The sequence below is a fragment of the Talpa europaea genome, assembly GCF_964194135.1.
Source record: "Talpa europaea genome assembly, chromosome: 6".
In the NCBI taxonomy this organism is placed as follows: domain Eukaryota; kingdom Metazoa; phylum Chordata; class Mammalia; order Eulipotyphla; family Talpidae; genus Talpa; species Talpa europaea.
In genome coordinates, this window is record NC_140072.1 from 25,116,828 (window position 1) to 25,144,521 (window position 27,694).

At 43.0% G+C, this 27,694-nt stretch overlaps 1 protein-coding gene across 2 annotated transcripts in view; it reads left to right on the plus strand.

Annotated features, from left to right (window-relative positions):
* Nucleotides 1-7,291: 7,291 nt before the first annotated feature.
* Nucleotides 7,292-27,694, plus strand: part of MTA3 (metastasis associated 1 family member 3) — a gene marked incomplete at both ends in the record, with an annotated part of 118,080 nt that continues 97,677 nt past the window's right edge. For both annotated transcript variants that reach the window (XM_084235737.1, XM_084235738.1), the window contains 3 exons: nt 7,292-7,319; nt 8,975-9,042; nt 17,024-17,117. In XM_084235737.1, coding sequence (XP_084091863.1) covers nt 7,292-7,319; nt 8,975-9,042; nt 17,024-17,117 — 190 coding nt within the window. The remainder of the gene's footprint in view (nt 7,320-8,974; nt 9,043-17,023; nt 17,118-27,694) is intronic.

Here is a 27,694-nt window from a genome sequence, read left to right on the forward strand (position 1 = left end):
GCAGAAGCTGTGGATAGCTTCAAAGTGCTGTGCTTAACCCCTTGTGCCACCAGGGATGCCCGAAAAGGCTTTTTTGTAGACCAACCTTACATTCTTGGTATCCCCCACCCTACTTACCACCATAGAAGCGTGGTTTACTTTTTGACAAAGCAAGACAACTAAGAGGTAAATTGGTACATCACCATGTTGGTAATCATTGCAGCTCATGGGGTTGTGTGACAGCCTTCAGATGTTCAGGTGTGCTTTTCTCCTGGAATTGCCAATTACATCCAGTAAGAGGAGAGATGAACTGAGATGAACTAAGCCAGGCTGTGTCTCAAGGGCTCGAGCAGCACTTAGATGGAGTGGTATTGGGCCCTGTTCTATCTCTCTCTCTCTTTTTTTTTTTTTTTAAGATTTACTTATTTATGCATGCAGGAACTGGGGTGTAGACCTAAGGTGCTGGGGGGTGAGGATTCACCAGAGAGGGTGGGGAGCAGAATAGGCAGATCTACTGAAATACACTGCTGAGGGGAGCAGTGGGCAAGACAGGAGAGGTCTGCTGGGCCATGTGTGTTGCTCCCTGGCTGACCGGGGATCAAACTCATGAACTGGTGTTGCAATGACTGGAGATAGCTTGATAGCTCAGTCTTTAACCCCTGCACCACCAGGGAGGCACCTCTTTTATTTTCTTATTCTGTGTTTCTTCATCTTTGCATATAGTCTTGAGTCTATCTTTACTTAAAATTGAGTGGTAGGGCCTTCCCAGTGGTGCAGCGATTGAGCACTGGGTTGCGAAGCTGCCTGCAGCCTCTGCAGTGCAGGCGATTCCCGGCTGCTCCCCGGCCACCATAGGAGGGTCCCACATGGCGCGCAGACCTCTTCTGCCGCCCGCTGCTCCCTTCAGCAGTGTACTTCGGCCCTTCTGCCTGCTCTGCTCACTGCTCTGGCTCTGGTGAATTCTCTCACCCTCCCGCGCTTCTGACTGTACCCAGTGCTTGTATAAAATAAATAAAAATAAATCTTTAAATAAATAAATAAATAAATAAAATTGAGTGGTAGATCTGTATTAGTTTACCAGGGTTGTCATAAAAAATTATGAAATATTGTAATTACCAAATTACCTGAAATTTATTTTCTCATATTTTTGAGTGCCAGAAGCCAATGGCTGACCTCAAATATAAAGCAATGTTATTTCACCAACAAAATGGGCTTATTTGGAAACAATAACAAAAGACAATTTGGAAAATACAGTTTTACAATAAGACATATGTATACTTATTTTGTTTTTTTCAAATGGTTTATTTATTTATGCATACAGGAGCTGGGGTACAGGCCAGAGGCATGGGGTGGGCGGGGGGAGGACTCACCAGAGACAGAGTGGAGAACAAAACAGGCAGACTGACTAAAATACACTGCTGAGGGGAGCAGCGGACGAGTCTGGAGAGGCCTGCTGCGCCATGTGGGTTGCTCCCTTGCCAGCCAGGGATCGAACTCATGCTGCAGAGGCTGCGGACTGCTTCATAGGTTGCGTCCCAGCCCCCTGCGCCATGAGGGAGGCCTGTTTACTTACTTTGGTCAAAAGCCGTACCACATTTTCTAACCTTTGGAGGGGGTCCTGCTGGGTAAAGGGAACCTCCTTGTTCCTTTCACTGGGGCAGGGACCGGGAAGCACCTTCTCTTCACGTGAGAGATGCAAGGCATGTCAGGGCCTGTAGTTTGCTAATTGTGCATGCATGGAATTCTCTTCTAGCTTCCTGACCTCATTTAAAGAGGGTAACTTTCTATTAAATTTCACACCAGAAATCAAGGTATCGACAGGGCTGGTTCCTTTTGGGGGTTCTGAAGGAGAAGTCATGCCATGCCTCTCCCCACTCTCTGGTGGTTGCTGGCTGTCCTTGTCATTCCTGGTCTTAGAGTTGCATTGCTCCATTCTCTGCTGCCACCTCCACAAGGTCTTCTCTTTGCCCCATATCTTTTCTCTCTTTTTTTAAGATTCTATTTATTTTTGTGTAGAAGAACTGAGGTGTAGACCAGAGGAGCAGGGGGTGAGAGGATTCACCAGAAACAGCGGGGAGCAGAACAGGTGGATCTACGGAAATACACTGCTGAGGGGAGCAGTAGATGAGACAGGTGAGGTCTGCTTTGCCAAATGTGGGCTAGGTCTCTGGCCGGGATTGAACTCAGGCTGCAGCACTGATAGCACTAAGACTTAACCCCTAGGCCACCAGGGAGGCCCCGTATCTTGTCTTGTCTTATTTATAAGGATATTTGTCAAAGGCTTTCGGTTCCTCCCTAATCCATCATGATTTTATCTCTGGGTCCTTACCTTCATTTTTTCTGTGAATACCCTTTTTCAAACTAAGGTCACATTCACAGGCTCCTCCAGGTGGGCATAGCTTTCCGGGGAACACTGTTCAATCCACTACACCATTTGAGGCAAGAGCCCGGGGTAGGAAATAGTCAGGTTTGCTTTTTTTTGGGCTGTGTCCCTTCTTTTCTGCTCCTTTTGTCTTTCCTCTCCATCCCCACCCAGCTTACTTTTCCAGGGTTAGGAGCGGAACTCTCTTATCTCTAGCTGAGAATTTTGCTCATTGGTCCTTGTGAGATGGTCCTTGAGAGAATGCTCTGGGCATTCCCCCCTTTCTTCACAGTCTGTCTTGGTCACTAACCTGTGGTTCTCTGTCTTGCCTGTTTGCACATTTGGACCTGAACTCTGATCTGAACCAAGACCTGCTAAACCTGTTTTGCCCAAGCTGAAGGACTCAGGGAACCTGCTTCTCCCCCTGGGGCCAGGGTTTGGCTTACTCCTTAGACAACACTGGCTCTGTGCTGATAGGAACACTGGAGAGGATATTTCCAGCCCAGATTTGTCTCATAAGCTCTAGGCCTGTTCACCTGACTCTTTTCTGAAGAGGAAACATCTTCCTAGGTGTTTTTGAAGGCACTTCAAACAGTACAACCCATCCAACACCAAGCCTGTCGACTCTCCTTCTTCCTCTTCCCTTGTGTATTTTCTTTTCCTCTGGTATTTTCTACTCCCTAAATCACATCTTTCCAACTAGTTGTGCATAACTTGGTGCTATCCTTTTACTCCATGCATCCCCAAAGTAAAATCCCTAGATGCTACAATTATTCTCTCTCTAATTGTCCCTTAAACCGACCTACCTCACCCCATTGCTCACCATGACCATCATCCCTTAGTATCAACCTCCCAATTGACCTACTGGCCTGGACTGTCAATTCTCTCCAATCTACTCTCTCCTGGAATCTGAATCATTCCTAAAAACACTTCAGGTTAGATCATTTCAGAACTTCTCTTTGCCCCTTAGAACTCCTTTTCCTCACCCCACACCTTACAATGCCCACAGTATAATTTAAATCCATAGGCTAAAAGGAGAACCACTAAGGCCCACTTAGGTTACCTTTCCAGGGGTTCATCCCTGTCCCCGTTGTGACTTCCATTTCCTTTCCTCTTCCTAAAGAAAATATTGTCACTAGAGAAGAAACCTAGTTGGAGAAGCAACCAAATGGCTGAGCTAGCTCTCCTTTGTGAACAGGAGAAAACCTTGGATCCCAAAACACACACTTCTGAAAACCAGAGCTTTCTGAGAATGGTTCTGAGTATCAGGTGTTTAGCACAGGGGATTGAAGGAAGGAGAAACTCCATGATTGGAGAAACTAGGAAATTCCTGATTCTTCTTTCCTTTCCCTTGGGGGCTCCCCCTTGCTTTCTTGTCACATGGCAACCTCTCTTCTGGAATACAGTTATCTACTTTTATAACTCTGGATTTCCTTAGAACCACTGATACCAGCTGGGCTTTTCCCACAATAATTTTACTAAATAACAAAATAAATTAACAAAAGAAAAGAAAAAGAAACAAATCATACAATACAAAATATAGTCCCTCATCCAAAGTCTGGCATCTGGTTTTAGATTAATTACATTCTGGACCCCCAGGGTCTTTTCTGAGTTCAATATCACAGAATCACAGACTTTGTGGCCAACTCCATCTTATATATATATAAAAATCCTATCCTGAATTTAATACAAAACCCAACTCTCTGTCTCATCTATAGCTTTCTTGTAGCATCCCCGTATCTTCAACTAAGTGGTGAGGTGCAGGAGGCTGACACAGGGATCGTGTTCTTTTGCCAATTCCTTATCCTGATTCTCTAAATCACAACAGCTATGCTAGCAAATATTACCCCTAGGGAGGGTGGGCTATGCCCTGGGATTTCTGGCATGGTCTAAGAGACACCTCTTCCTTAGTAATGAGGATGAGGAGAATAGAGAGAAGGGACCTAATGAGTATGAAACTCTTAATATGTGCCAAACACTTTATGCACTTCATTTTTAGCACAAGTCTTTGCTACACATGTTAATCACCAGTCATATTTTGTAAAAATTGAAATTCAGAGGGGTAAATAACTTATTTAAGATCTTATAGCTAAACAGACAAGCTAGGATTGAAGTTTTGGCTAGGTAATGATAAGTTTGTGATTTGAACTCTTCAGCTTAAGGAGGTAGAAGTGATTTTGCTTTCTTTGAATGTGCAGACTTATCCACCCTTAATTGTCTGGTTGGTTTTTATTTATTTATTTTCTAATCTACAACCATTGGCTGAATTCCCTTATGTGCCTAACTCTTTGAAATTAAAAAGTATAAACATTTCATAGACAGAGTTCTTGCATTCAGTTCTGCACCTGGTTCTCTAACTATATTGAGTCCATCATTCTTTGGTATCCATTCTTTGAGATATTGAGCACCCACTATGTAAAAAAAATATCAACCCAGAAACACAGGAGGCAGGAGAGGCTACATATGCAGAGCCAATGTTCTAGAGGAAGGAAAAGACCCAGGTTCTGCTGCCATTATTACCTCTTGTTCCTTTCCCCCAAGTCTCTGAGGCCTTCCTGGGGTGGGTGGGGGCTCTAGATAAGGCTGTTTCTTTTCTTTCTTTTTTTTTTTAAATTTATATATTTATTTATGCATACAAGAGCCAGGGTGTAGGCCAGAGGTGTGGGGTAAGAGGATTCACCAGAGACAGAATGGGAAGCAGATACAGGAGGATCTACTGAAATACCTGCTAAGGGGAACAGCGGGTGAGTCAGGAGAGGTCTGTTGTGCCATGTGGGTCACCTCCCTGGTGGGGGATCCAACTCATGCTGCAGTAGCTGGTGATAGCTTCATAGTGCTGTGACTTAGCCCCTTGCACCACCAGGGAGGCCCCTAGATAAGGCTGTTTCTTAAGGAGAAAGGGTTATAGACAGAGAAATTTTTCTTGATACCTTTATTGTGGTTATATAGTTATCACAAACACCTGGTAAGGTGCATCAAGCTGGTGAAATGAGACAGCAGATAAGGAACTATCAAAAATACAAAATTTTTTTTTTAATGTGAGAAATTGCTTATTTATTTAAAAAAATAATGGGAAAACACCTCCAAGCTTGTGATCTAATTTTGTGCAGTTTATGGTTTGCAGGTGGCCTTTTCATTGGGAGAAAGGCTTCCTGGTTTAAAAAATTCCAGGCTAGAGGAAAGGGCTGAATTATAAACCCAATACTGCTGCCAGTTTAATGTGACTCCAGGTGAATATTCAATCTTTGTGTCAGCTTAGAAATAGAATGATGTCAGATACTGCACAACCCGATTTGGATGGGATCTCTAAACTGGGTAAAATCATCACATAAACAATAGCTATGAAATGTGGATAACAAAACACTTTTGTTTTTTCTCTCCTCTGGGTCAGAAGGGGTGATACTGGCACACAATTTGGCTGGTGGCTTAAAAACCCTTGGGAATCTGAAACTTTCTGGAGTTAAAAAAAACCCCAGACACCTGTTATTTGCATAGTACTCTATGTTGTGTGTTTCACCAAGTATATTCGGATACCATCACAGCTGATTCTCATTCCCTCTGTGAAGTGTCCCCATTTTATAGATGAGGAAACTGGAGTCACAGTCAATCAAGGTAATTCAGGCAGAGATGCTTTATATCTTATTTTTTACTTTAGCATATTTATCTGGAAAACTTTTTTTTGGAAAACTTTTTTTTCATCTCAATGATTTGTGATAATCACAAATCTCAAATGTCATCACCAGACAAAACAGTCTTTTCTGGGGACACCTTCCATCACTGCATAGATCCCAAACCCAGTCAATAAAACCTAGCTATAAATCACTAGAAACTCCAAACAGTCACAGTAATAAGGTATCAGCTTCATATTTATTATACAACCATGTCTGGGAGCAGTTTGGAGTGGATTGGCTTCCCTAAAGAAAGTTGTGTGCATTTGGGGAATAGGCAGCTAAGAGTCAACTCTCCTTGGTTTTTGATTTCTTTCAGGGTATGAAGGCTGAAAAAACACGGTTTGTCTGGAGAATTAGCATGGGGAAATAAATAATAAATTTAAAAGCTGTAGGCACATAACCAGTTAACTATCAACAACAAGCTGACTGGCACTATCCTCCTTTGGCGGGGTGGTGGGGGTGCTGGGGTTAGTGGTGATGGTGAACTGGAGCATCCAGTTCCCACACCTGCAAAGGTTTTGTCTCTTAGCCTTCGGGGTCCCCCTCCCTCTCGCCCCGCCTTCCGCGCCCCTGCACTGTATACCCGGCCTGGCCAGAGGCAGGGCCTCCAGGTGCAGGGGAAAGGGTTCAGTTCTGCTAGGCTTGCCAATGCACTTGGAAGGGGGTCAATTTTGGTAACCTAGTCCCCAGCCGTGTCTTGGCCTGGGGAAGCTGAAAATACCCGGGGTCCCCTTGGCCTCCAGGCCTGAGGGCTCCAAGACCGCCGCATTAAGCAGCACCAGGAGGAAGGGCGCCCTGCTGCGTGCATTTATTTGCATCCAAGTGTTTGCATCGAATCAGGCGCTCACGTGCTCGACTCCCCGGGGACAGACGCAGGGAAGACGACCCCTTTCGGGGAGCGGGCAGGTGACGGGGCTTGCCGAGTCCCTGCCCCCCCAATTCCCTAAGAGCCCCGGGTCCGCATGTGCGAGTGCAGGCCTCGGCCTCGGCCGGGACCCTTGCCCTAGGCGCCTCCACTTGCAGCAAGGCCCCCCAAACCGCCGCCCTCCCCCGGCCCGCGCCGGCCCCGCAGCGCCCCGGCCTCCCAGGGCCGGCACCCGCCGCCGCGCTAGCCGGGCGCCGGGGGCGGGCACCTGCCCCCACCCCTCGGCGTCCCTCCCCTGCGCTTCCCCCTCCCCTCCTTTCCTCCCTCCCCTCCCCCCGAGGCGAGGCGGCGGCGGCCGAGCTGAGGCGGCGGCGGGCGGGGCTCGGCTCGGGCTCCGCGGGCGGGCGGGCGGACATGGCGGCCAACATGTACCGGGTCGGAGGTAGGAAGGCTCGGCCCGACCCGGCCCGTCTGGGGGCGGGCTGCGGGAACGGGGGGTCGGGGCGAGTCCCCCCTGTCCGCTGGGAGCCCCGGGCGCCCGGGCTGAGAGCGCAGAGGGCGGGGGGCGCCGGGCCCGCCGGGGGGGCCGGGGCTCCCCACCCGGCCACTCTCCCCTCCCCCCACCGTGGCCCGCCAGGGGCCGGGGCCCACCGGCACCCCACCCGGGTCCTGAGGGCCAGGCCTTGACTTGGGTTTAAATTACCCGACGCCCCCTTCCAGGAGCCCCCTGGGGGTCGGGGCCGTCGAGCCCCCTACGAGGGGGGTCTTCGCTCGCGGGGCTTCTGGGCTGTGGGGGTTGGAAATGTGGGGACAGACACCCCTCTCTACTTCCCCCCCTTCAGGGGAGGGTGTGGTGGGGGTGGGGGAGATGGGGGCGCAGCCCGAGCACAGCTGGACAGGCCTGTTTGCGGGGACAGGGCCCTGCACCTCTCCTTTCCCGCTCCCCCCCTTCCGTTTCTTGCCCTGTCCCCCAAGAACGGGGCTTCGTCGGGCCAGGACGCCCGAGCCGGAGGTGGGGAGTTGAGTCCTGCCTGGACGTTCGCTCCTGCGGGCTGCCTCCTTCCCGGTGTTGTGCAGAAGAGAGAAATAAGGTCAAACAAACTTTCTCCCTGCTCACGACGCCCTCCTCCCTCTTTCCTGCTAAAATAATAATTCAGATAAGTGGCGTGTTTGTGTGAGACTTGCTCTTCCCTCTCTGCTCATTAGCCGAGCTCCTGATGGATGGTGGTGGGAATGGCCTGGCTAAATGAGGCCACTTCGCTGGAGAGAGACAGGAGAGCCCACGGAGATAGACAATAAAAATGCGGTTCAGCCTCTCCAATAAGCACACAGTGGGAAGTTTCCAGTGAGCCTCTTAGAGGAGAGGAAAAGCCACATTTGAAAAATTTGATCCTTTTTGTGGAAAGCCTGCAGGCGAGTTCTCTAAAACAAGACACTAAATGGGTCTGGATTAAATTTGGTGAAAGGGAATAAAAAAGATTCTGATAGCACCTCCAGAGAGCTGGCCTCTCAGAAAGGGTCCCCCTGCGGCTTTCCCCCCACCTCCTTTTCCTAGATACAGCTGAGGGAAAGTTAGTCAGGGTCCTCCTGTTACCTGCTCTGCTCACCTGATTTATTTATTTATTTTTTTTGAGTTTCTATTGGGAATGCACATGCACTTTGGGCTGCTAATGCTTTCAAGATGCTCAGAATTTGTCTTAGGTTAATGGTTTTATGTGAGAAACCTACTTCAGGGCAAATTGGAGGGAAAAGATGGGGAAGCAGTTACAGTATGAAAGACGCGTGCTTAGTCAGTCCTGACTGTGAAGGAATGAGAAGAGTTGGGTCTTGTTTCTTATGAAGAAAATGACACGTGTGGGACAAAAGTCTAGGAGAAGCTGATAAAACATGAAATGAAATGCAAATGCCAGGAAAATAAGGGTCTGTGAATAGTAGGCACATGAGAGAATATATTAAGGTTGCATTACTAAGCTTTTTACCAGTGAGTGAATTACATGCTTCATTTTGAATGTGAAGTGCCTAATATAGAAAGTCATAAATTGACAAATGTGTACATTCTGTTGAAAAGATTAAGCTCTTTACTTCCTTTAATTACAGATTATGTCTACTTTGAAAATTCATCTAGCAACCCATACCTAATCAGAAGAATAGAAGAACTCAACAAGGTATAGACACTGAGTATCCTTGATTCTAATGTTAAAAAATATTTTTCTTTTGAAGGGTAATTGGGTAAAGGACATAACAGGTGATTTTACTTTCAGTTCCAGACTCTGTGAAAGTAGAGATTTCAGATTAGAGAGTTAGGCAGGATTCTGAATGTTCTTTTGCTTTTTGTAATTACCTCTGTTACTAATTATTTTTGTGTATTTAATATCTGTGCACTTCTTCAAATTGCTTAGAAACTCATAAAACATCACTCCTGCTGTGAATCAGACCTTTTCAATATTTATTTTTTTTAAAGATTAATTTATGCATACGAGGATTGGGGTACAGATCAGATGTGGGGGGGGGGTGAGATAATTCACCAGAGACAGAGTGGGGAACAGAACAGGCAGAGTGACAGAAGTACACTGCTGAGGGAAGCAGCAGGCAAGAGAGGAGAGGTCTGCTGCGCCATGTGGGTTGCTCCTTGGCTGGGGATAGCTTCATAGGTTGCGTCTTAACTCCTTGCGCCACCAGGGAGGCCCTGAAGTTCTATAATTTTAGATTTAACATTTAAGTTATGGCTCATTTTTTCTTAATTTTTGTATATGGTATGTGCAAGGTATGGATCCAAGCATTCCCCTCCCCAACACACACACACCCTTTTGGGTGTATTATATATGCAGCTCCATTTTTTTTTTACGATTTATTTTATTTATTTATACATACAAGAACTGGGGTGTAAGCCAGTGGTGTGTGGGTTGAGAGGATTCATTAGAGACAGAGTGGGAAACAGAACAGGCAGACTGGCTGAAATACACTGCTGAGGGGAGCAGCAGGCAAGACAGGAGAGGTCTGCTGTGCCATGTGGGTAGCTCCCTGGTTGGGGATCTAACTCATGCTGCAGCGGATAGCTTCATAGTGCTGTGCTTAACCCCTTGCGCCACCAGGGAGTCCCCTTTTCAATATTTAGAGTCATAATTTGTATTTCTTCTTTTTAGTGAACTGAATTTTTTCTCTTCCAGCTTTAAACAGAATAAGCTAGGAGATACAGCATTGAAAGGAATTTGTAAAATTCTGGGTTAGGGTAACCAGTCAGAATACAGTTTTGGTATAATATAAAATGGCTTTGTGCTTTGGGCCCAAGTAAATAAAACTTTTATATTAATGTTTGTCCCTGATCCCAAGTGTCCAGGACATCAGAAGCACCGTAGCTGTTTACAATAGATGAGCTTTTATGAAGGAGGAACTTGAAAATAGTCATAAACTACACGGACCATAAGATTTTAGTGATGCTTTGGTTTTCTGCAAATCAATATGAGGTTTATTTGTATAGCTTATGAAAGTTCATAGCGTTAGATTCTTTAGGGCTAGGTCTAGCTGATACCTTAACATACTATCTGGTCTGGTCTGGTTCTGGAGACTGCTCTGGTTCTGAGTCTCAAAAAGGCAGGTCTGACCTATGGCATTTCTGGGTTAAAAGAGCTTTGAGATCTTAGTTTGTTTCTGGGCATATCCCAGAGACCATGCATTTAGAAAAATCCTGTCGTATTTGATACCACCATCAAAGGAAAAAAATGGCCTAGATCAGTTTGTGGGGGTGTAACTATTGGGGTGTCATTCTGATCTCTTTTATGTTTTTTTTTTTTTTAAATTTCTCTTTATATATATATTTTTTTAAAGATTTATTTATTTATACAAGCACTGGGTACAGTCAGAAGCGCGGGAGGGTGAGAGAACTCACCAGAGCCAGAACGGGGAACAAAACAGGCAGACTGGCAAAGAAACACACTGCTGAGGGGAGCAGCGGGTGGCAGGAGAGGTCTGTGAGCCATGTGGGACCCTCGCTGGTGGCCGGGGATCGAACTGGTGCTGCAGAGGCTGCGGGCAACTTTGCAACCCAGCACTCAACCGCTGCTCCACCAGGGGAGGCCCCTCATCTCTTTTATGTTTTAATGTAAGGTATCTCTAAACTGTTATCTATATCAGTTTATTTAGAATGTTAATTGGGAGTCAAATGGCAATGTTGCTGTATGAGATATATTCCCGGGCTGCTCTTGGCTTTGGTCTTTTGGCTACAAGCACAATAGACTCTTCACTTTTTCATATGCACCCATAAGACTGCCTAGTTGTTAACTAGTCCATTTTCCCCCTCACCCTCCATCTTGCTTTTTCTTCCATGTCATTTATCACATTCAGATATGCTTAATAATATTTAATTACTGTGTTTATTGCCTGTTTTCCCAAACTGGAATGCAAGCTCTATGTATGTAGTGATTTTTTTCTACTCACTATTGCATCCTAAATGTTTTAGAATAGTAACTGATATGTAGGTAAGGCATTCAGTAAATATTTGTTGCATTAATAAATTTCTCAAACATCTGATACTAATACTTAGACATATCTTTCTTGTTTACAAAGTTCTTTGATTCATTCATTTTGCAAGTATTGCTGAGAACCTGCTACCTGCCAGGCACTTTTAGATATGTACTTTTCAGAATTCAAGGGTAAAGAAAAAAAGGTCTAATAGTGGAAAGAGACATCAGTCAGGTAATCCCACAAATAAAGGGAAAATTGTACCTGTGCTAAATTTATAAATGGGCCTCTGAAAGCATGTCATCTGCAGACTCAACCTCTGTTGCCTCTTTTGGAGTTCACAACCATAAACCTTTAAGGTAGATGCATCATGGATTCTTGTGAGGCACATAGTAGTCAAATGACTGGGTTACATATCTCACTTGAACTTGGATCATTTCAAACTCCTTTATCATTACATTACCATTTACTTTCAAAGCATAACCAGCAACCCCCTACTTTCTCTCTGACCAGTCTGCTTTCAGCAAGAAGTCATTAATGTAATAATGGTCCTTTGAAGGTTGGGGATGAGGAACTATAAGAAACTAGATTCTCTGCAATTTCAGAGCATGGCAGTTTGAATGGATGGAGTATTGGTAAATAAGAACTAGCTTGTCTTGTTAAAATCTAACAAAATTCTTACATAGGGCTTTTATTTGTGAAGGGATGTGGAAAAGTCACCTCATTTTAAGTAAGTAATTAGAAGGTATTCATTGAGCACTTACTATGTACCAGGGACTCTATGAGGCTTGGAGAAAAACTAATGAACAATATGGTTTCTGCCATCACATTGTCTTTGTTCTTTTTTTTTTTTTTTTAATTTTCTAGAGGCATGTCTTATTTATTTATTTATTTATTATTTGTTTGTTTGGTTGGTTTATACATGCACTGGGTACAGTCAGAAGCGCGGGAGGGTGAGAGAATTCACCAGAGCCAGAGCGGGGAGCAGAGCAGGCAGAAGGACCAAAGTACACTGCTGAGGGGAGCAGCGGGCGGCAGGAGAGGTCTGCGCACCATGTGGGACCCTCCTCTGGTGGCTGGGGAGCAGCCGGGGATCGAACGGGGATCGAACCGGCGCCGCAGAGGCCGCGGGCAGCTTCGCAACCCAGCGCTCAACCGCTGCGCCACGGGGGAGGCCCCATTGTCTTTGTTCTTCATGAGAAGACAGGCAGGCAGAAAGAAAATAATAATAAGTGGTATTTACTTTGAAGAAAATAAGCATGAGCCTTGCTTGACATAGAAAAGAACAGAGGTTTCTTCCTTTGTCAGGGAAGGAAAGGACTGTAAGACATTGAAGTTGAGGCTAACAGATAAGAAAAAAAAAATACAGTAGGGGAAGAGTCCACAAGAGTGGTGTGGATAAAGACCCTGAGAACATCAGGGGTGAAGTGGCAACATCAGAGGCAAAGTGGGGAAATTTAACATGTTTGGAATAGTCAAACAATGAATTTAAGAACATTTGATATATGTTCTAATTGATTAGCCAGGAGAAAAAGAGACATTGACCTAGCTTTTAAATAGAATTTTTTTTGAAATAAAATTCCTAGGATACACTGTCAATCATTTTTAGAGAAAATTTACTTTTATAGGATGGTCCTTGGTTTATGAAAACCTATTTGAGATGTTGTTTGCTCAGTTTGAAAGCTGGACTGCAGTATTCTTTGTTTTTGTTTTTTAATAATAGTAATAGATTTTCTTGTCTCAATTTTTTTTCCTTAAAAGTTTGAGAATTTTTAGGGGCTTAACTAAATATCAGTTGATGAACACACTTCAACATTGTTTATCTTCTATTCCCTTTTTTCTTTCCCCTAATTTTTACTCAGTTATTCTTGGAGGAAGAATAATAGGTTAAAGTAGAAAACAACGTTTTGGTAAATTTTACTTAGTTACTACCTAGATTGAGTGTTGGTCTTGCATTCATATTGAGACAGCGTTGTGCACATAATAATGAGGGTATAGTCTGAAGTTTTGGAAGTTAGCTTGTGGATAAATTGGTGTGTTATTTGCTAGTGGCTGTGTTTTTGATGTGTATATTGTATACCTCATTGTATGTTCACATTCTGCTTATTTTATATGCTATCTAATTTGCTCTGAGATTCATTTTAATGTTTAGGGTCTCTGTATTTTTCTGATGGGGGAAGGGAGTCATTAATTTGAGCGTCTAATTACTGCCTACTCCTCCTATATACATTTGTGTGTACAAGATTTTGCACATAAATTCAGGAGACTCCTTTTTAAAACCTTTTCATGGAAACTAAGACCCCTCCTGCCATGTGGGATCTGTTGGGAATAGACAAAAATTGGGAAAGGAAAGTCCCTTTTCACTTGTCCTTCAGTTTGTGTTAAACCATGAACTGTCTGAAATGGGAAGTGTTTTTATAAATAAAGTATAGTCTGGGGTAGAAACAGCGGTATGAGTTTGACTAAAATGATTTTTTTTTACGATTTATTTATTTATGCATGTAAGAACTGGGGTACAGGCCAGAGGTGTGGGGATGAGAGGATTCACCAGAGACAGGGTTGGCAGCAGAACAGGAAGATCTACTGAAATACACTGCTGAGGTGAGCAGTAGGCAAGACAGGAGAGGTCTGCTGCACCATGTGGGTAGCTCCCTGGCTGGGGCTCAAACGCATGCTGCAGTGGCTGTGAATACCTTCATAGGTTGTTTCTTAACCCCTTGCGCCACCAGGGAGGCCCCTAAAATGATTTTAGAACTTAAGAAATGTCCCTTACTGCTAGAGTATATTTTAATAAGAAGTGTTTGGGAGAATAGGGACTTAGAGATTGCAACCTAAATGGAGAAAAAAACATAGAAGAGAAATGTTTATTATGGGTTCTTTATACATATCTCCACTTTTCCCACCTGTGGGTTTTTTTTGCCCATGTTCTTCTTTTTCCTTAAACTTACTAGATGCTCCTGTCTTTACCTGTTGGACTCCTTTTTTTCCCCTAGCTAAGGACCCTCTGCCCGGGATCCTCCTCCAGAAGCTTTACTCTGCCCTTCCCCCACAGGTTGTTACTTCCTCTTTGAGTGAGAAGTGAAGTCTGGAGTGGCAATGGGGTGATGGAATGGAAAATCAGGCAGGAAAAATTGACAGCAGCGTCTTTATTGTTTTGCTGTGGGAAACCTGTGAAGAATCAGGTGGGGGACATGATTACAGTTGGACTTTGGAAGGTTGGAGAGGTAATTTGGAGCAGTTACCTTGCTAGAGTGGAGGCTTTGAGGGCGGCCACCATTATCCCCTGTGCTTAGCTGAGTGCTTGGTACATAGGAGTTTGGTGAGTTGAAAGAATAACCAGACTATGTATGTATACCAAATATTTAACTCAGATATTTATTTATTTATTTATTTATTTATTTATTTATTTAAAAAGATTTATTTATTTATGCATACAAGAGCCTGGGTATAGGCCAGAGATACGGGGCTGGGGTGAGGGGGGGTGGGGTGGTGTGTGTGTGTGTATGTGTGTGTGTGTGTGTGTGTGTGAGAGAGAGAGAGAGAGAGAGAGAGAGAGAGAGAGAGAGAGGATTCACCAGAGACAAGAGTGGGGAACAGAACAGGCAGACTGACTGAAATACACTGCTGAGGGGAGCAGCAGGTGAGATAGGAAAGGTCTGCTGAGCCATGTGGGCTAACTCCCTGGCTGGGGATCAAACTCTTGCTGCAGTTGCTGGTGATAGCTTGATAGCACTGAGACTTTTTTTTTAAAAGGTTTATTTATTTATGCATATAAGAACTGGGATCTGGGCCAGAGGTGTGAGGGTTGAGAGGTTTCACCAGATACAGAGTGGGGAGCAGAACAGGCACATCTACTGAACTACACTGCTGAGGAGAGCAGTGAGTAAGACAGGAGAGATCTGCTGCGCCATGTGGGTCATCTTCCTGGCCTGGCCGTGGATTGAACTTGTGCTGCAGCGGCTATAGATAGCTTCATAGATAGTACTGCACCACTTGGAAGACCCTACTTTTATAAAATTAAAAAAAAAATTAGTAGAAAAATTTTGTAAGTCTTCTGAAAATACAAAGCCTCTATTTTTTATTATTAGATTTAATAGATATAAAATTAACTCTCAAATTAAATATACTTAATCTCTTCATTTCACTCTAGTAACTGTGGTAGACTTAGACTATGATTTGAGTAATTCAGCTTTTGAGAAATGCTGGAAGAAGAGATGTGTGTGTGTGTGTGTGTGTTGTAGAAGGTGTGTGTGGAGGGTGTGTGTGTTATAAAAGGCAAGAGAAATACTGTAGTTGTAAACTAACCACTGACCAAGTGTGTACATGATCCAGAAGAGAGTATTTATTTTGAATTCTGCCCTTTCACCATAACAGGTTTAATAAGAATATAATTGGCTTTCTAGAGTATCCCTGTTGGAGGAACTCACTCATGAGGCAGAAAAAAAAAATATGCTTTGAAACTTGCTTTGAATTTTTAACATGTTTTTGTCATAAGACGATGAAAATGATAAAGAGTTTATAGTTGAAGTCATTGATAGATTTTATTTACATGGAAATATTGGCCTGTTCATTTAGCAGATTGCTGGATCATTACTTTTGGAGGATGTATTTGATCACAGTATTGTGAAATATAAGAAGTACTTTGGTTAGAATTTAATATGATTTCAATTTTAAGGGGCAATATTTCTTCAAGACTGCTTTTCATTCTAAAATACTGCTGCTGGAAAAATAAAATACTGCCGCTGAACTTCATAAAATTGACAAATTTACCACAGCACGTATATAAATATTCTGATTTCTTTATGTTTGAAAATACATATATATATATCTGTAAGTCCAGAGAAATTCTGAAATTTTGTTCTCAAATTTGTTTGAAATGGGAAATGACAGTAACATTTTATTGCAATCTATGTATTTTTATAAGGAACTTTGTAATAAATGATTGACCTTGAAAGCGCTCAGAATTTCAGAAAGTATAGGCGAGTAGGAGCCAGGACCCCAGCTGCAGTAAATTACAAGCTAACTGAATATTGATCGTATTCTAGACTGGAGTAAAAAAGAAATAAGAGCTTCATTGTTCATAACTCAAGGTTTTAATACTTTCATATGTGAAGGTAGACTGAATACTACTAAGAATATTGACTTTTATGGATTCATAGACTCCCCTGGGTTGGAGGATGCTTTGCCAAGTCCTCTGGTCCTTTCTGCACACTCAGACCTGCCTCACACCTCCAGAGCTTCCCTGCCGGTGGGGTGTGTGGGTGTGCGTGGGTGTCTAGGAGAGGACTGGCTGGCTTTACTTTCAGCCTGTGCTTCTTGGAGTAGGTTTAGAGCAGCTCTGTTTAACTGTCTTAAATAAGTTATGTTGTGGCTTAAAAAAATTTTGGAATTAGTTTCTTAAGGCAAATTAGATTTAACTATGTCTGGCTTTAGTCATTAAAGCGGTCTCATCACTTTGGTTTAATTAATGCCAGTGCGTTATTCTATGTTTGACATTTCAGTTTCACTTGGAACCTGAACAAATGTTGCTCATTTTTATTTGAAATTTTCAGCTCTGTGATTATCCTGCAGTTGTTGGGGCACAGTGTAAATGAGGGTACTTATAATTGGGCTGTGTCTAGCTTTGTATTATAAACTCTTTGAATCTAATATTCAGTACAGATGACTTTTATTTTTCTTATTTCTTAGACTGCAACTGGCAACGTGGAAGCAAAAGTAGTGTGCTTTTATAGACGACGAGATATTTCCAACACGCTTATAATGCTTGCAGACAAGCATGCTAGTAAGTTAATTGTCTTTTTCTTGGATTAACAAAAAATGTTTGAAGTCATTTGTTTGCCATTACAGGAGGAAAAAGGAGGGAAAATACTTTTTGTTACATCTGGCTCTTTGCTTTCCCATTTGTCTTCCTCTTAGTTTATTTATTTTTTAAAGATTTATTTATTTTTATACAAGAGCTGGGGTACAGGCCAGAGGTGCGGGAGGGTGAGAGGATTCACCAGAGACAGAGTGGGGAGCAGAACAGGCAGACTAACTGAAATACACTGCTGAGGGGAGCCCCCGGGCGGCAGGAGAAGTCTGTCGTGCCATGTGGGTAGCTCCCTGGCCGGCCGGGAATCAGCTTCACAGCGCTGCGCTCAATCCGCTCTGCCACCAGGGAGGCCCTTCCTCTTAGTTTAGATGGAAGCAAACTATCCATCTGAATATTGGTGGTGCTTGGTTAGTATATGTTTATTAAACATAAATTAATGTTTATTAATTAGTCAAAATAGAAGACTTTGTGGAACATTTAGCAGACAGGGCAGTGCTTCGCCATCTCCCATTTCAAGCGGTGGTTTGAGGGTAAAGATATGAGGAAATTTATACTTCACTGGTATTTTTTTGAAGGACTTTTTCCTTCTAAAACTGACTGGCTAATATTTACATTTTAAAATATTTTTGGTATTTATAGTATTGGGTGAGTATGAGATAAAAAGTTTGCAAGATAAAGAAGTGCACAGTGATATTTAGATATGTAAAATTCCTGTAGATAGCAACTCTCAGCATTTTTTTGTAGTTTAATCTTTTTTTTTTTAAAGATTTATTTATTTATTTATACAAGCACTAGGTACAGTCAGAAGCGCGGGAGGGTGAGAGAATTCACCAGAGCCAGAGCGGGGAGCAGAGCAGGCAGAAGGACCGAAGTACACTGCTGAGGGGAGCAGCGGGCGGCAGGAGAGGTCTGCGCGCCATGCGGGACCCTCCTCCGGTGGCCTGGGAGCAGCCGGGGATCGAACTGGTGCTGCAGAGGCTGCGGGCAGCTTCGCAACCCAGCGCTCAACCGTTGCGCCACCGGGGAGGCCCACAGTTTTATCTTTTTTAATTAAAAAATTTTTTTAATCTGTCTTTGTCTTATAGTTTAATCTTTAATTTTTTCCCCCAGTCGGTAGCTTTAACATATTTTAGCCCCCTTGACTTCTTTTTTATTTTTAATTATTTTTTTAATTAATTTTTTTTAAAGATTTATTTATTGATGCATACAAGAACCCAGGTACAGGCCAGATGTGCAGGAGGGTGAGAGGATTCACCAGAGACAGAGCAGGGAATAGAACAGGCAGACTGACTGAAATACACTGCTAAGGGGAGCAGCAGTGAGACAGGAGAGGTCTGCTGCGCCATGTGGAATTCTCCCCATGTGGGATTCTCCCCGGTAGGCCGGGATTGAACCTGCATTGCAGAGGCTGCGGACAGCCTCACAATGCTGCGCTCAATCACCTGTGCCACCAGGGGAGGCTGGACCGCTTTTTTATGTTTATTTTTTTAAAAAGATTGATTTATTTATGCATACAAGAGCTGGGGTACAGGCCAGAGATTCAGGGGACAAGAGGACTCACCAGAGACAGAGTGGGGAACAGAATAGGCAGACTGAAATACACTGCCGAGGGGAGCAGTGGGCGAGACAGGAGAGGTCTGCTGCGCCCTGCGGGTTTCTCCCTGAATGGCCTGGGATCAAACTCGTGCTGCAGAGGCTGCGGATTGCTTCATAGTGTGGTATTTAACCCCTTGCGCCACCAGGGAAGCCCTATGTACTTCTTTTTAAATGACAAATGCAATAATAATGAAAATGATTTAAAATTTAAAATGGTATATGTTGAATATAAGTACCTTGTTTTAAAGCCATTTGTCCTGCAAAATATGTAACAAGAATAAGCCCGTATGTATGTGTAATTTTTTTATTTTAGTTTGATACTGGGATTTGTATGTAACACTGGCTTGGACATTGGCAATGGGATAAAAGAGGCGTTATGTGCACAGGTTTGTTCTGTGTCTTCTTGAGACTTATTTTCCCCATTGTGTCACTAGTTTAACCAATGGATGGATGTCTAATAAGTTAAATTCATTCTGTATTTTCTCCTATAGTTCATAGTATTTTTCAATTTTTTTTTTAAAGATTTATTTTATTTATGCAAGAGCTGGGGTACAGGCCAGAGGTGCGGGAGGGTGAGAGGATTCATCAGAGACAGAGCGGGGAGCAGAATAGGCAGATGGGCCGAAGACACTGAGGGGAGCAGCGAGTGAGTGAGGAGAGGTCTGCTCCGCCATGTGGACTGCTCCCCGGCTGGCCTGGAATAGAACCCACGCTGCAGAGGCTGTGGACAGCCCCATAGCGCTGCACTTAACCAGCTGCACCACCGGGGAGGCCCCAATATTTTTCTCTTTTTGTACAGAAAGTACATGTTCTGTAATTTTTAAAGATTACAAATTAATAGGTTTGGGGCATTCATATTTGTTTTTGGTGTGTGAGACCAAAATAATGCTTTTTAAAATGACATACAGAATAATGAGTTGTTTTAGCTATAGCCAAAATCTATAAATAAATTGTTATTCAAGTGTAGGCAAAATTATTTGCATTTTATTCACTATTTACACATATAAGCTTAGGAAGGATCAAACATCTCATTTATATTCATATACTTTTGGAGTTAATTTAGCTTCCAAAGTTGTTGCTGCAAAGGTAGTGAGGTGTGAAGATTGTTAGGGGGTTGCTGATTGTTCAGGGAGGTTTTTAGCATGTCTGCATGTTGGTACTATTTTAGGCTTTTTTATGCAATAAGTCGGTATTTTCAGAATTGATCAGGCTCTGGGTATTGACTTATAAAAACCAAATTTTAAGAGATTTAAGAATCAGATTAAATGGTGGTAATCAGACATTTTAGAGAGACTTAGTTCAAATTCTGGTTTGCTACTCACTGCTTGCCTTGGAAAAAATGTCTGAACTTCTCACTCATCTGTATTTTCCTCATCTTTAGAATGAAATGAAAAAAAAAAATCACCTCATTTTGTGTTACATATTTTTTACTACACACACAAATTTACTCCGGTCTTTATTTATTTATGCATACAAGAGCTGGGGTGTAGGCCAGAGATGCAGGGCCTGGTGGGGTGGTGAGAGGATTCACCAGAGACAGAGTGGGGAACAGGCGGATTTACTGAAATGCACTGCTGAGGGGAGCTGTGGGTGAGACAGAGGAGGTCTGCTGGGCCATGTTGTTAGTTCCCTAGTCAGGGATTGAATTTGTGCTGCAGTGGCTGCCAATAGCTTCATAGTGCTGACACTTAACCCCTTGGGCCACCATGGAGGCCCCTGCCCCATTATTTTGAAACTTATCACAGAAGTGTTAACATTTCTGTTTTTCACCTTGAACAAAGTACCTTTATTTCCTGATGGTAGCATTTTTGCTCCTCATCCCCCTTCATCACAAAATCAGACCCAGCTTAGTTAAATAAATTTTTGTGTGTGTGTGTGTGTGGGGGGGGGGGGGGAACCCTTGCCGGCGTCCGGGGACCAAACCGGCACTGCAGAGGCTGCAGGCATCCTCGCAGCCCAGCGCTCAACCGTTGCGCCACCGGGGGAGGCCCTAAATAAATTCTTATTGCCTTAACAGCCCCAGTCCTTTTTATAGGACATTACTTGAAAATGTAGACCGATTACACAAAACTTGTTAAAGAACTCTATTTTGCCCAATCAATATAGGATCCCTGTTTCAGCAAAAGATTTGTTCAGCTGGATCCAAAGGTAATCTGAGAACTGAAGATACAGAAGTCTTAACATTTTATCTGTGAATATTTCAGTATGTATTTCTAAAAGATAAGGCTTTATTCAAATTTACAGATAGGGTGCCAAGAATATACAAAGAACTCCCATGTGCCATTTATCCATATTTAGCAGTGAACATTTACTGTTGACTTTATCCTTTCTTTTTTTAATATTTAATATATATTTTAATGAAAATGTTTTTTCACCATCTTTAAATAAAAATGATTTGCACTTTTTAATCTGTAGCTGCTCTGGACTTAGGACTTAATTGCCCCGTGGCCCCGAGGATTTAGGGGCCCCCCACTCCTAATCCCTATGCTCCTGGCAAGTGCTAGCCTGTCCTCTGCTAGAAGTCCTTGTGGCAAACTCACGACTGGATTCTTATCAAATGTTGAACTGCTTTCGTTTTGCCTTCACTGGAGGGATAGTCTTATGAACTTGGAGCATGCGTTTTTTCTTATCCAAGCATCTTTATTACCTCTTTATCCCAGCATGAACGTCTTTTTTTGTCCTTTTTGTTCTGCTAACAGTGCAGCTTATGAGGGAGTTGTGGGTCCCCACCATATATATATTTTTTTCCCCTAAAACCTAAGGTTTTATTTTTTATTTATTTTTAAAGATTTATTTATTTATTTATTTATTTATTTATACATACATACATACATACATACATACAAGCACTGGGTACAGTTAGAAGCACGGGAGGGTGAGAGAATTCACCAGAGCCAGAGTGGGGAGCAGAACAGGCAGAGGGACTGAAGTACACTGCTGAGGGGAGCAGCGGGCAGCAGGAGAGGTCTGCGCGCCATGTGAGACCCTGACCCGGCGGCCGGGGATCGAACCGGCGCTGCAGAGGCTGCAGGCAGCTTTGCAGCCCAGCGCTGGACCGCTGTGCTACTGGGGAGGCCCCACCCACCATATATTTCATGATCTGCAGGGGAGGCTGAAACACTGTATCTGGGATTCTTGACTTGGTAGAGCTGGGACAAACCCAGTCTGTATAAACAAGGGACTCCATCCTTTAGTCACAGTCTGAAGTTGGCCTGGGATGTGGGGGAGAACTCTGGATCATGGAGCACAAAATCCCTGCTACGTGTGGTGACTGTTGTCTTTAGAGACAACGACTGGTAAACTTTGTTCAAGCTGAACTCTGCAACAAGGGGAAGCTGTTGATGTCATCTTTATGTGTGTTTTTCCTAAACAGAAGAAAACTTTTTTATATAGCCACAGTAATATAGTAAAGAAGTCAGAAAACGTAATTATTTGCACAAGACTATTCTCTTATTCAGTTCTTATTAAGTTTTCATGTCCCAACAGTGTTTTTAATAACAACACATTTCTTTGTTGATCTAGAAATCAGGCTCACACATTGCACTTTATTGTCACATCGTCTTTATTATGTGGAACCAGTCTCAGTCTTTGTGTTTTTGTTTTTTTTTTTTTTGTTTTATTTATTTATTTGTTTGTTTGTTCGTTTTTTGTTTATACATGCACTGGGTACAGTCAGAAGTGCGGGAGGGTGAGAGAATTCACCAGAGCCAGAGCGGGGAGCAGAGCAGGCAGAAGGACCGAAGTACACTGCTGAGGGGAGCAGCGGGCGGCAGGAGAGGTCTGTGCACCATGTGGGACCCTCCTCTGGTGGCCGGGGAGCAGCCGGGAATCGAACCAGCGCTGCAGAGGCTGCGGGCAGCTTCGCAACCCAGCGCTCAACCGCTGCGCCACCGGGGAGGCCCTCTTTGTGTTTTTTTGACTGACTTTTTTTTTTTTAAAGATTTACTTATTTATGCATACAAGAACTGGGGTACAGGCCAGAGGTGTGGGGGGCGAGAAGATTCACCAGAGACAGAGTGGGGAACACAACAGGCAGATTTACAGAAATACACTGCTGAGGGGAGCAGCGGGTGAGACAGGAGAGGTCTGCTGCGCCACGTGGGCAGTGGCTGCGCCTTAGCTTCATAGTGCTGCGCCTTAACCCTTTGCACCAGCAGGGAGGCCCCGATGTATATATTGTTAGTATTTTTGAACCATTTGAAAGTTGAAGGCCTAGTTCTCCTAACAATATATTCTAAAAACAGGGACATTATCTTATCTAACTTCATTATGATGGTACTCAGTAGACTTATTCAGATTTTGCAAAATTTTCTACTTATACCTTTTAGAGCAAAAAAAAGTTTCATGCTATTTTTTGTGATGTTATGAACCATTGCTTGAACCTTAATTGGTTGGATCATTAAAGTTGCAAAATCATGCTTTTATTTCTGTTATGCCCTGTTACGTAAGGTGGAATATTCCTGTGAAGAGAATATTCCCTCTCTCAACACTTAGGTTACTCTCCAAGTACAGACCTTAGAGGAAAGGCAGGTTAAATGTTTTTTGCCCTTTCAGTTAGCCATTTTTGAAAAATAATTAGGTGATTTCTGGCATCCTGCGGAGATCACCACTTCCATTTCTTTTTTAGCTTCATGTACTTGAGGACATTTGATATTGTCAGTTAATATCCTGTTTGATGCTCAAGTTGTCCCATTTTCTGCCAGCAGGGTTTATTTAGGTTGTCTCTTAAGTAATTTTGAAATGACTGCAGTGGTCTTTGTTAGCCTGGTTTGCCTTCTGGTATATACAGATGTTCTGGGATCATCTTCTCATCCTGTTGCTGAAGACCTCATCCCCTGGGAGCGCTGGTCTTTTCTGGGAATCGACTTTGGAGATACCTAGATTACTATGTGCTTTCAATAAATTGGACTGTTTTGTATTGTCTTCTTCAGAGTTAAGGAAATTTGACTTGAGTGCTTGTTACTAGTTCTTCTTTTCTAAGGTGATTTTGATCAAAGCAGTGTCCGTACTTTGTGTTTGAAAGGGAGTCTCAGTTCTCTTAATTAGAAGTGGAATTTCAGATTAAAGAGGTGATGCCATTTTATGGCATGGGTGTGGTTCTTCAGCCTGATTGACTCTTCAGGAATGAAGAATTTTCATTGGTAGTCTTGATAATACTCGTTCACATATTTTAGAATTTTTTTTGATATACTCATATATTCTTTTTTTTTTAAAACAGTTGTCTTTATTTATTTTTTAATAGAGGCATGTTTTATTTATTTATTTGTTTGTTTGTTTGTTTTGTTTATACAAGCACTGGGTACAGTCAGAAGCGCGGGAGGGTGAGAGAATTCACCAGAGCCAGAGCGGGGAGCAGAGCAGGCAGAAGGACCGAAGTACACTGCTGAGGGGAGCAGCGGGAAGCAAGAGAGGTCTGCGCGCCATGTGGGACCCTCCTCTGGTGGCCTGGGAGCAGCCGGGGATCGATCCGGCGGTTTAGAGGCCGCAGGCAGCTTCGCAACCCAGCGCTCAACCGCTGTGCCACCGGGGAGGCCCGATATACTCATATATTCTTCCAGATTGTGGTCCTTAAAATTTGTTTTCAAAAATTCATTCATTCATTCATTCATTCATTCATTCATTCATTCATTCATTTATTTAATTATACAAGCACGGGGTACAGTCAGAAGTGTAGGAGGATGAGAGAATTCACCGGAGCCAGAGCAGGGAACAAAACAAAGTGACGAAATACATTGCTGAGGGGAGCAGCAGGCGTGGCAGGAGACGTCTGCACACCTTGTGGGACCCTCGCTCGGTGCCTGGGGATCGAACCAGCCCTGCAGAGGCTGCGGGCAGCTTCACAGCCCAGCTTTCAACCGCTGTGCCACCCAGGAGACCTTGGTCTTTAAAATGTTAAACTTTAGAAAATTAAAGTTTTGTTACTTTCAGCTTTAACCTGTTAGGTAAAAGAGAAAGTATTCACTTAAACTCACACTATTCCTTGAAATTTTCTTCCAACTTTTTAGTAGTTGTGTCGTTTACTCTGGGTTGAAGTTGGCACATAAGGAAAAATGGCATAATTGAGAATAGTTCTTTTACTTATGCTCATTCTCTTTATCCCTGCTTTTCAACACCATCATGCATACACTTGGAGATTTGTGGGAAGAGAAAAGAAACAAAGATATAAGATTTATCTGTATCTACTCTGAATTATAGTGTTTTGTGGCAAAAAGGAATCTGAGTTCACCATGCTTTGGTAGAACTAGAATTAGCTGTGTGAGATAATTGGGGAGAAGCTAGTTTTGGCTACCCTAAGGCCTAAGTCCCATGCATCTAGTTTACCACCTTATTGATTATTCTGACATCTTTGTGTTATTATTGTGAGTATAATCAGAAAGTGGTGTTGACACAATTCTTAACATTGTAAATAAGGAAACATTTTAAGATGTGGTAATATTGTTAGGCAATAAGGTTATAGTTGGTTTAGGTAAAAGGTGAGTTGACTTCTAGACCCAGTTCTTATCACAATCCGGTTTGAGTCATCATGCTGTTATAAAATGTTTTGCTATCAAAGGGCATATTGGGATCTTTATTTTTTCAATATTCATGCAGTATAGGATTCAGAATTATTAAAAAGATGTAGGTTGTTTAATATGCTTTATAGGGTTTTTAGACTAAAATGGAATTTTTAAAAAAGAGTTGGCACCTCTTAAAAGATTTAACACCAGTAATCACAATTGATTGTTACATTGGCTGTTTTGAATACATCTGTTCTGCCCCTTGCAGTTTTGTTTCCCAACCTTGAAACATAATTTGTGCATTCTGAGTTCTCAGTTGTTAAGTTCTTTTTTTTTTAAAGATTTATTTATTTATGCATACAAGAGCTAGGGTACAGACCAGAGGTGTGGGGTGGGGGTGGGGGCGGTGAGAGGATTCAGAGACAGAGTAGGGAACAGAACAGGCAGACTAACTGAAATACACTGCTGAGGGGAGCAGCGGGCAAGACAGGAGAGGTCTACTGCACCATGTGGGTTTCTCTCTGGCTGGCTGGGGATCAAACTCATGCTGCAGAGGCTGAGTATTGCTTCATAGTTCGGTGCTTAACCCCTTGCGCCACCAGGGAGGCCCCCCAGTTGTTAAGTTCTTTAATGTTCAGGTTATGGTTTAGATCATCTTTCCAGCCTTCTTGTTTACAGTAGTTGCTCTACACATATCTGTAACCTTAAATTTACCAGGGGAGAAAAATCTGAGGCAGAGCCAGGTTACCAGTTGTTTTGTTTTAGTACCTTGGTTGAAAAGGATCTCTTGTGGGGCCTCCCCGGTGGCGCAGCGGTTGAGCGCTGGGTTGCGAAGCTGCCTGCGGCCTCTGCGGCGCCGGTTCAATCCCCAGCTGCTCCCCGGCCACCGGAGGAGGGTCCCACATGGCGCGCAGACCTCTCCTGCCGCCCGCTGCTCCCCTCAGCAGTGTACTTCGGTCCTTCTGCCTGCTCTGCTCCCCGCTCTGGCTCTGGTGAATCCTCTCACCCTCCCGCACTTCTGACTGTACCCAGTGCATGTATAAAAACAAAAAAAAAACAAGCAAACCAGCAAACAAATAAATAAAGCATGCCTCTATTAAAAAAAAAAAAAAAAAAAAAAAAAAAAAAAAAGAAAAGGATCTCTTGTGGATTTAAAAGGTGGTCCCCAAATTGCCATACCTTCCATTGAAAAATGGGGTCCATGTTTTCTTTCTTTGGATCTGGATCAGGTTGTGACTGAGGCAGTAGGTACAAGCAGTGCTCTGTGACTCTCAGGAGTAGGCCATACAGCTTCTGTCTGGTTCTCTCGGAATGTTTGCTCTCTGAATATTCCTGACCAGACCATGGAAAGGCCAGGTTCAGGTGCAGTGGCTGACAATCCTCGCTGAGCTCAGGTGCTGAAGGAGCCACCAGCTAATCCAGACTCAGCCATGTGAGTCCCCAAAGTCCCCAGGCAGGACTTCTGTGGGATGCTCTGCTGGAATTTCTCACCTACCTGTGAGAACCTGTGAGCAAAATAAAATAGTTGTTTTGTGCCAGTAAATCTTAGGGTGCTTTGTAACTCAACATAGAAAACAAACAGGATTATAGCTTCTGTTTGTACATTTTCAGTGACAGTTTAAAATCAATATCTAAGCTCATAACCATGTACTAAAAGTATTTAATGAATTTTAGTTTTAAGAAAACCTCATTTTATTTCAACAGATTGACTAAATGGAGAGATCTTGTACTGATGTCTCACACTGAGTGTTTTCCTTTTAAATGATTTTTGGTGACAATGAGCACATTAGGGAAAATGCCCTTTTTATGATTTTGAAGTCATTGATAGTATGACTTACATATATAATATAAAAAACAAAACTAAAATTTAGTATTATGGTTTAACTGAAAGGTAAAAGAAAAAATTAGAATAGAATAATAGAATCACATGTACTGTATCTCAATATGTATAAATTCTGACTATAAGATGACACAGTGAAATTGTGACGTGCTTGCATGTATGCATAGAATCACTGGCTGTGCAGCAGTTACAGGTTAGACTAATATGTTGTATTAGGAACTCTGATATTTGCTGTTAAAAATTTTTTAAGTGGTACTCTTAGCAAGTTCCAAACAAAACAAAAGGCTCTTTTCTCTTTTCATATGATGGTTACATTCCTAGAAGATTCAGTTATATTAAAGACATACCAAAATTCTTTTTGTTCTCATACTTAAAATGGAATAAGCTCTTAGGTATGCAGTTGTGCTTTTCACCTATGTAAATGGCTAGAGGGACGTTTGAAAGTCATGTGAATGGGTTCTTTGGTACTGGACTATCTTCCGCATATGACTGTATCTAGAGGATGTTGAACATCCTTGTCTTCCAGCTACGAAATGTTAGTGCCACTCTTTGTGCTGCTCCCCTACCTCCCCACCTCACCCTTTTTAATAGACTCTTAAGGTTGAGACTAGCAC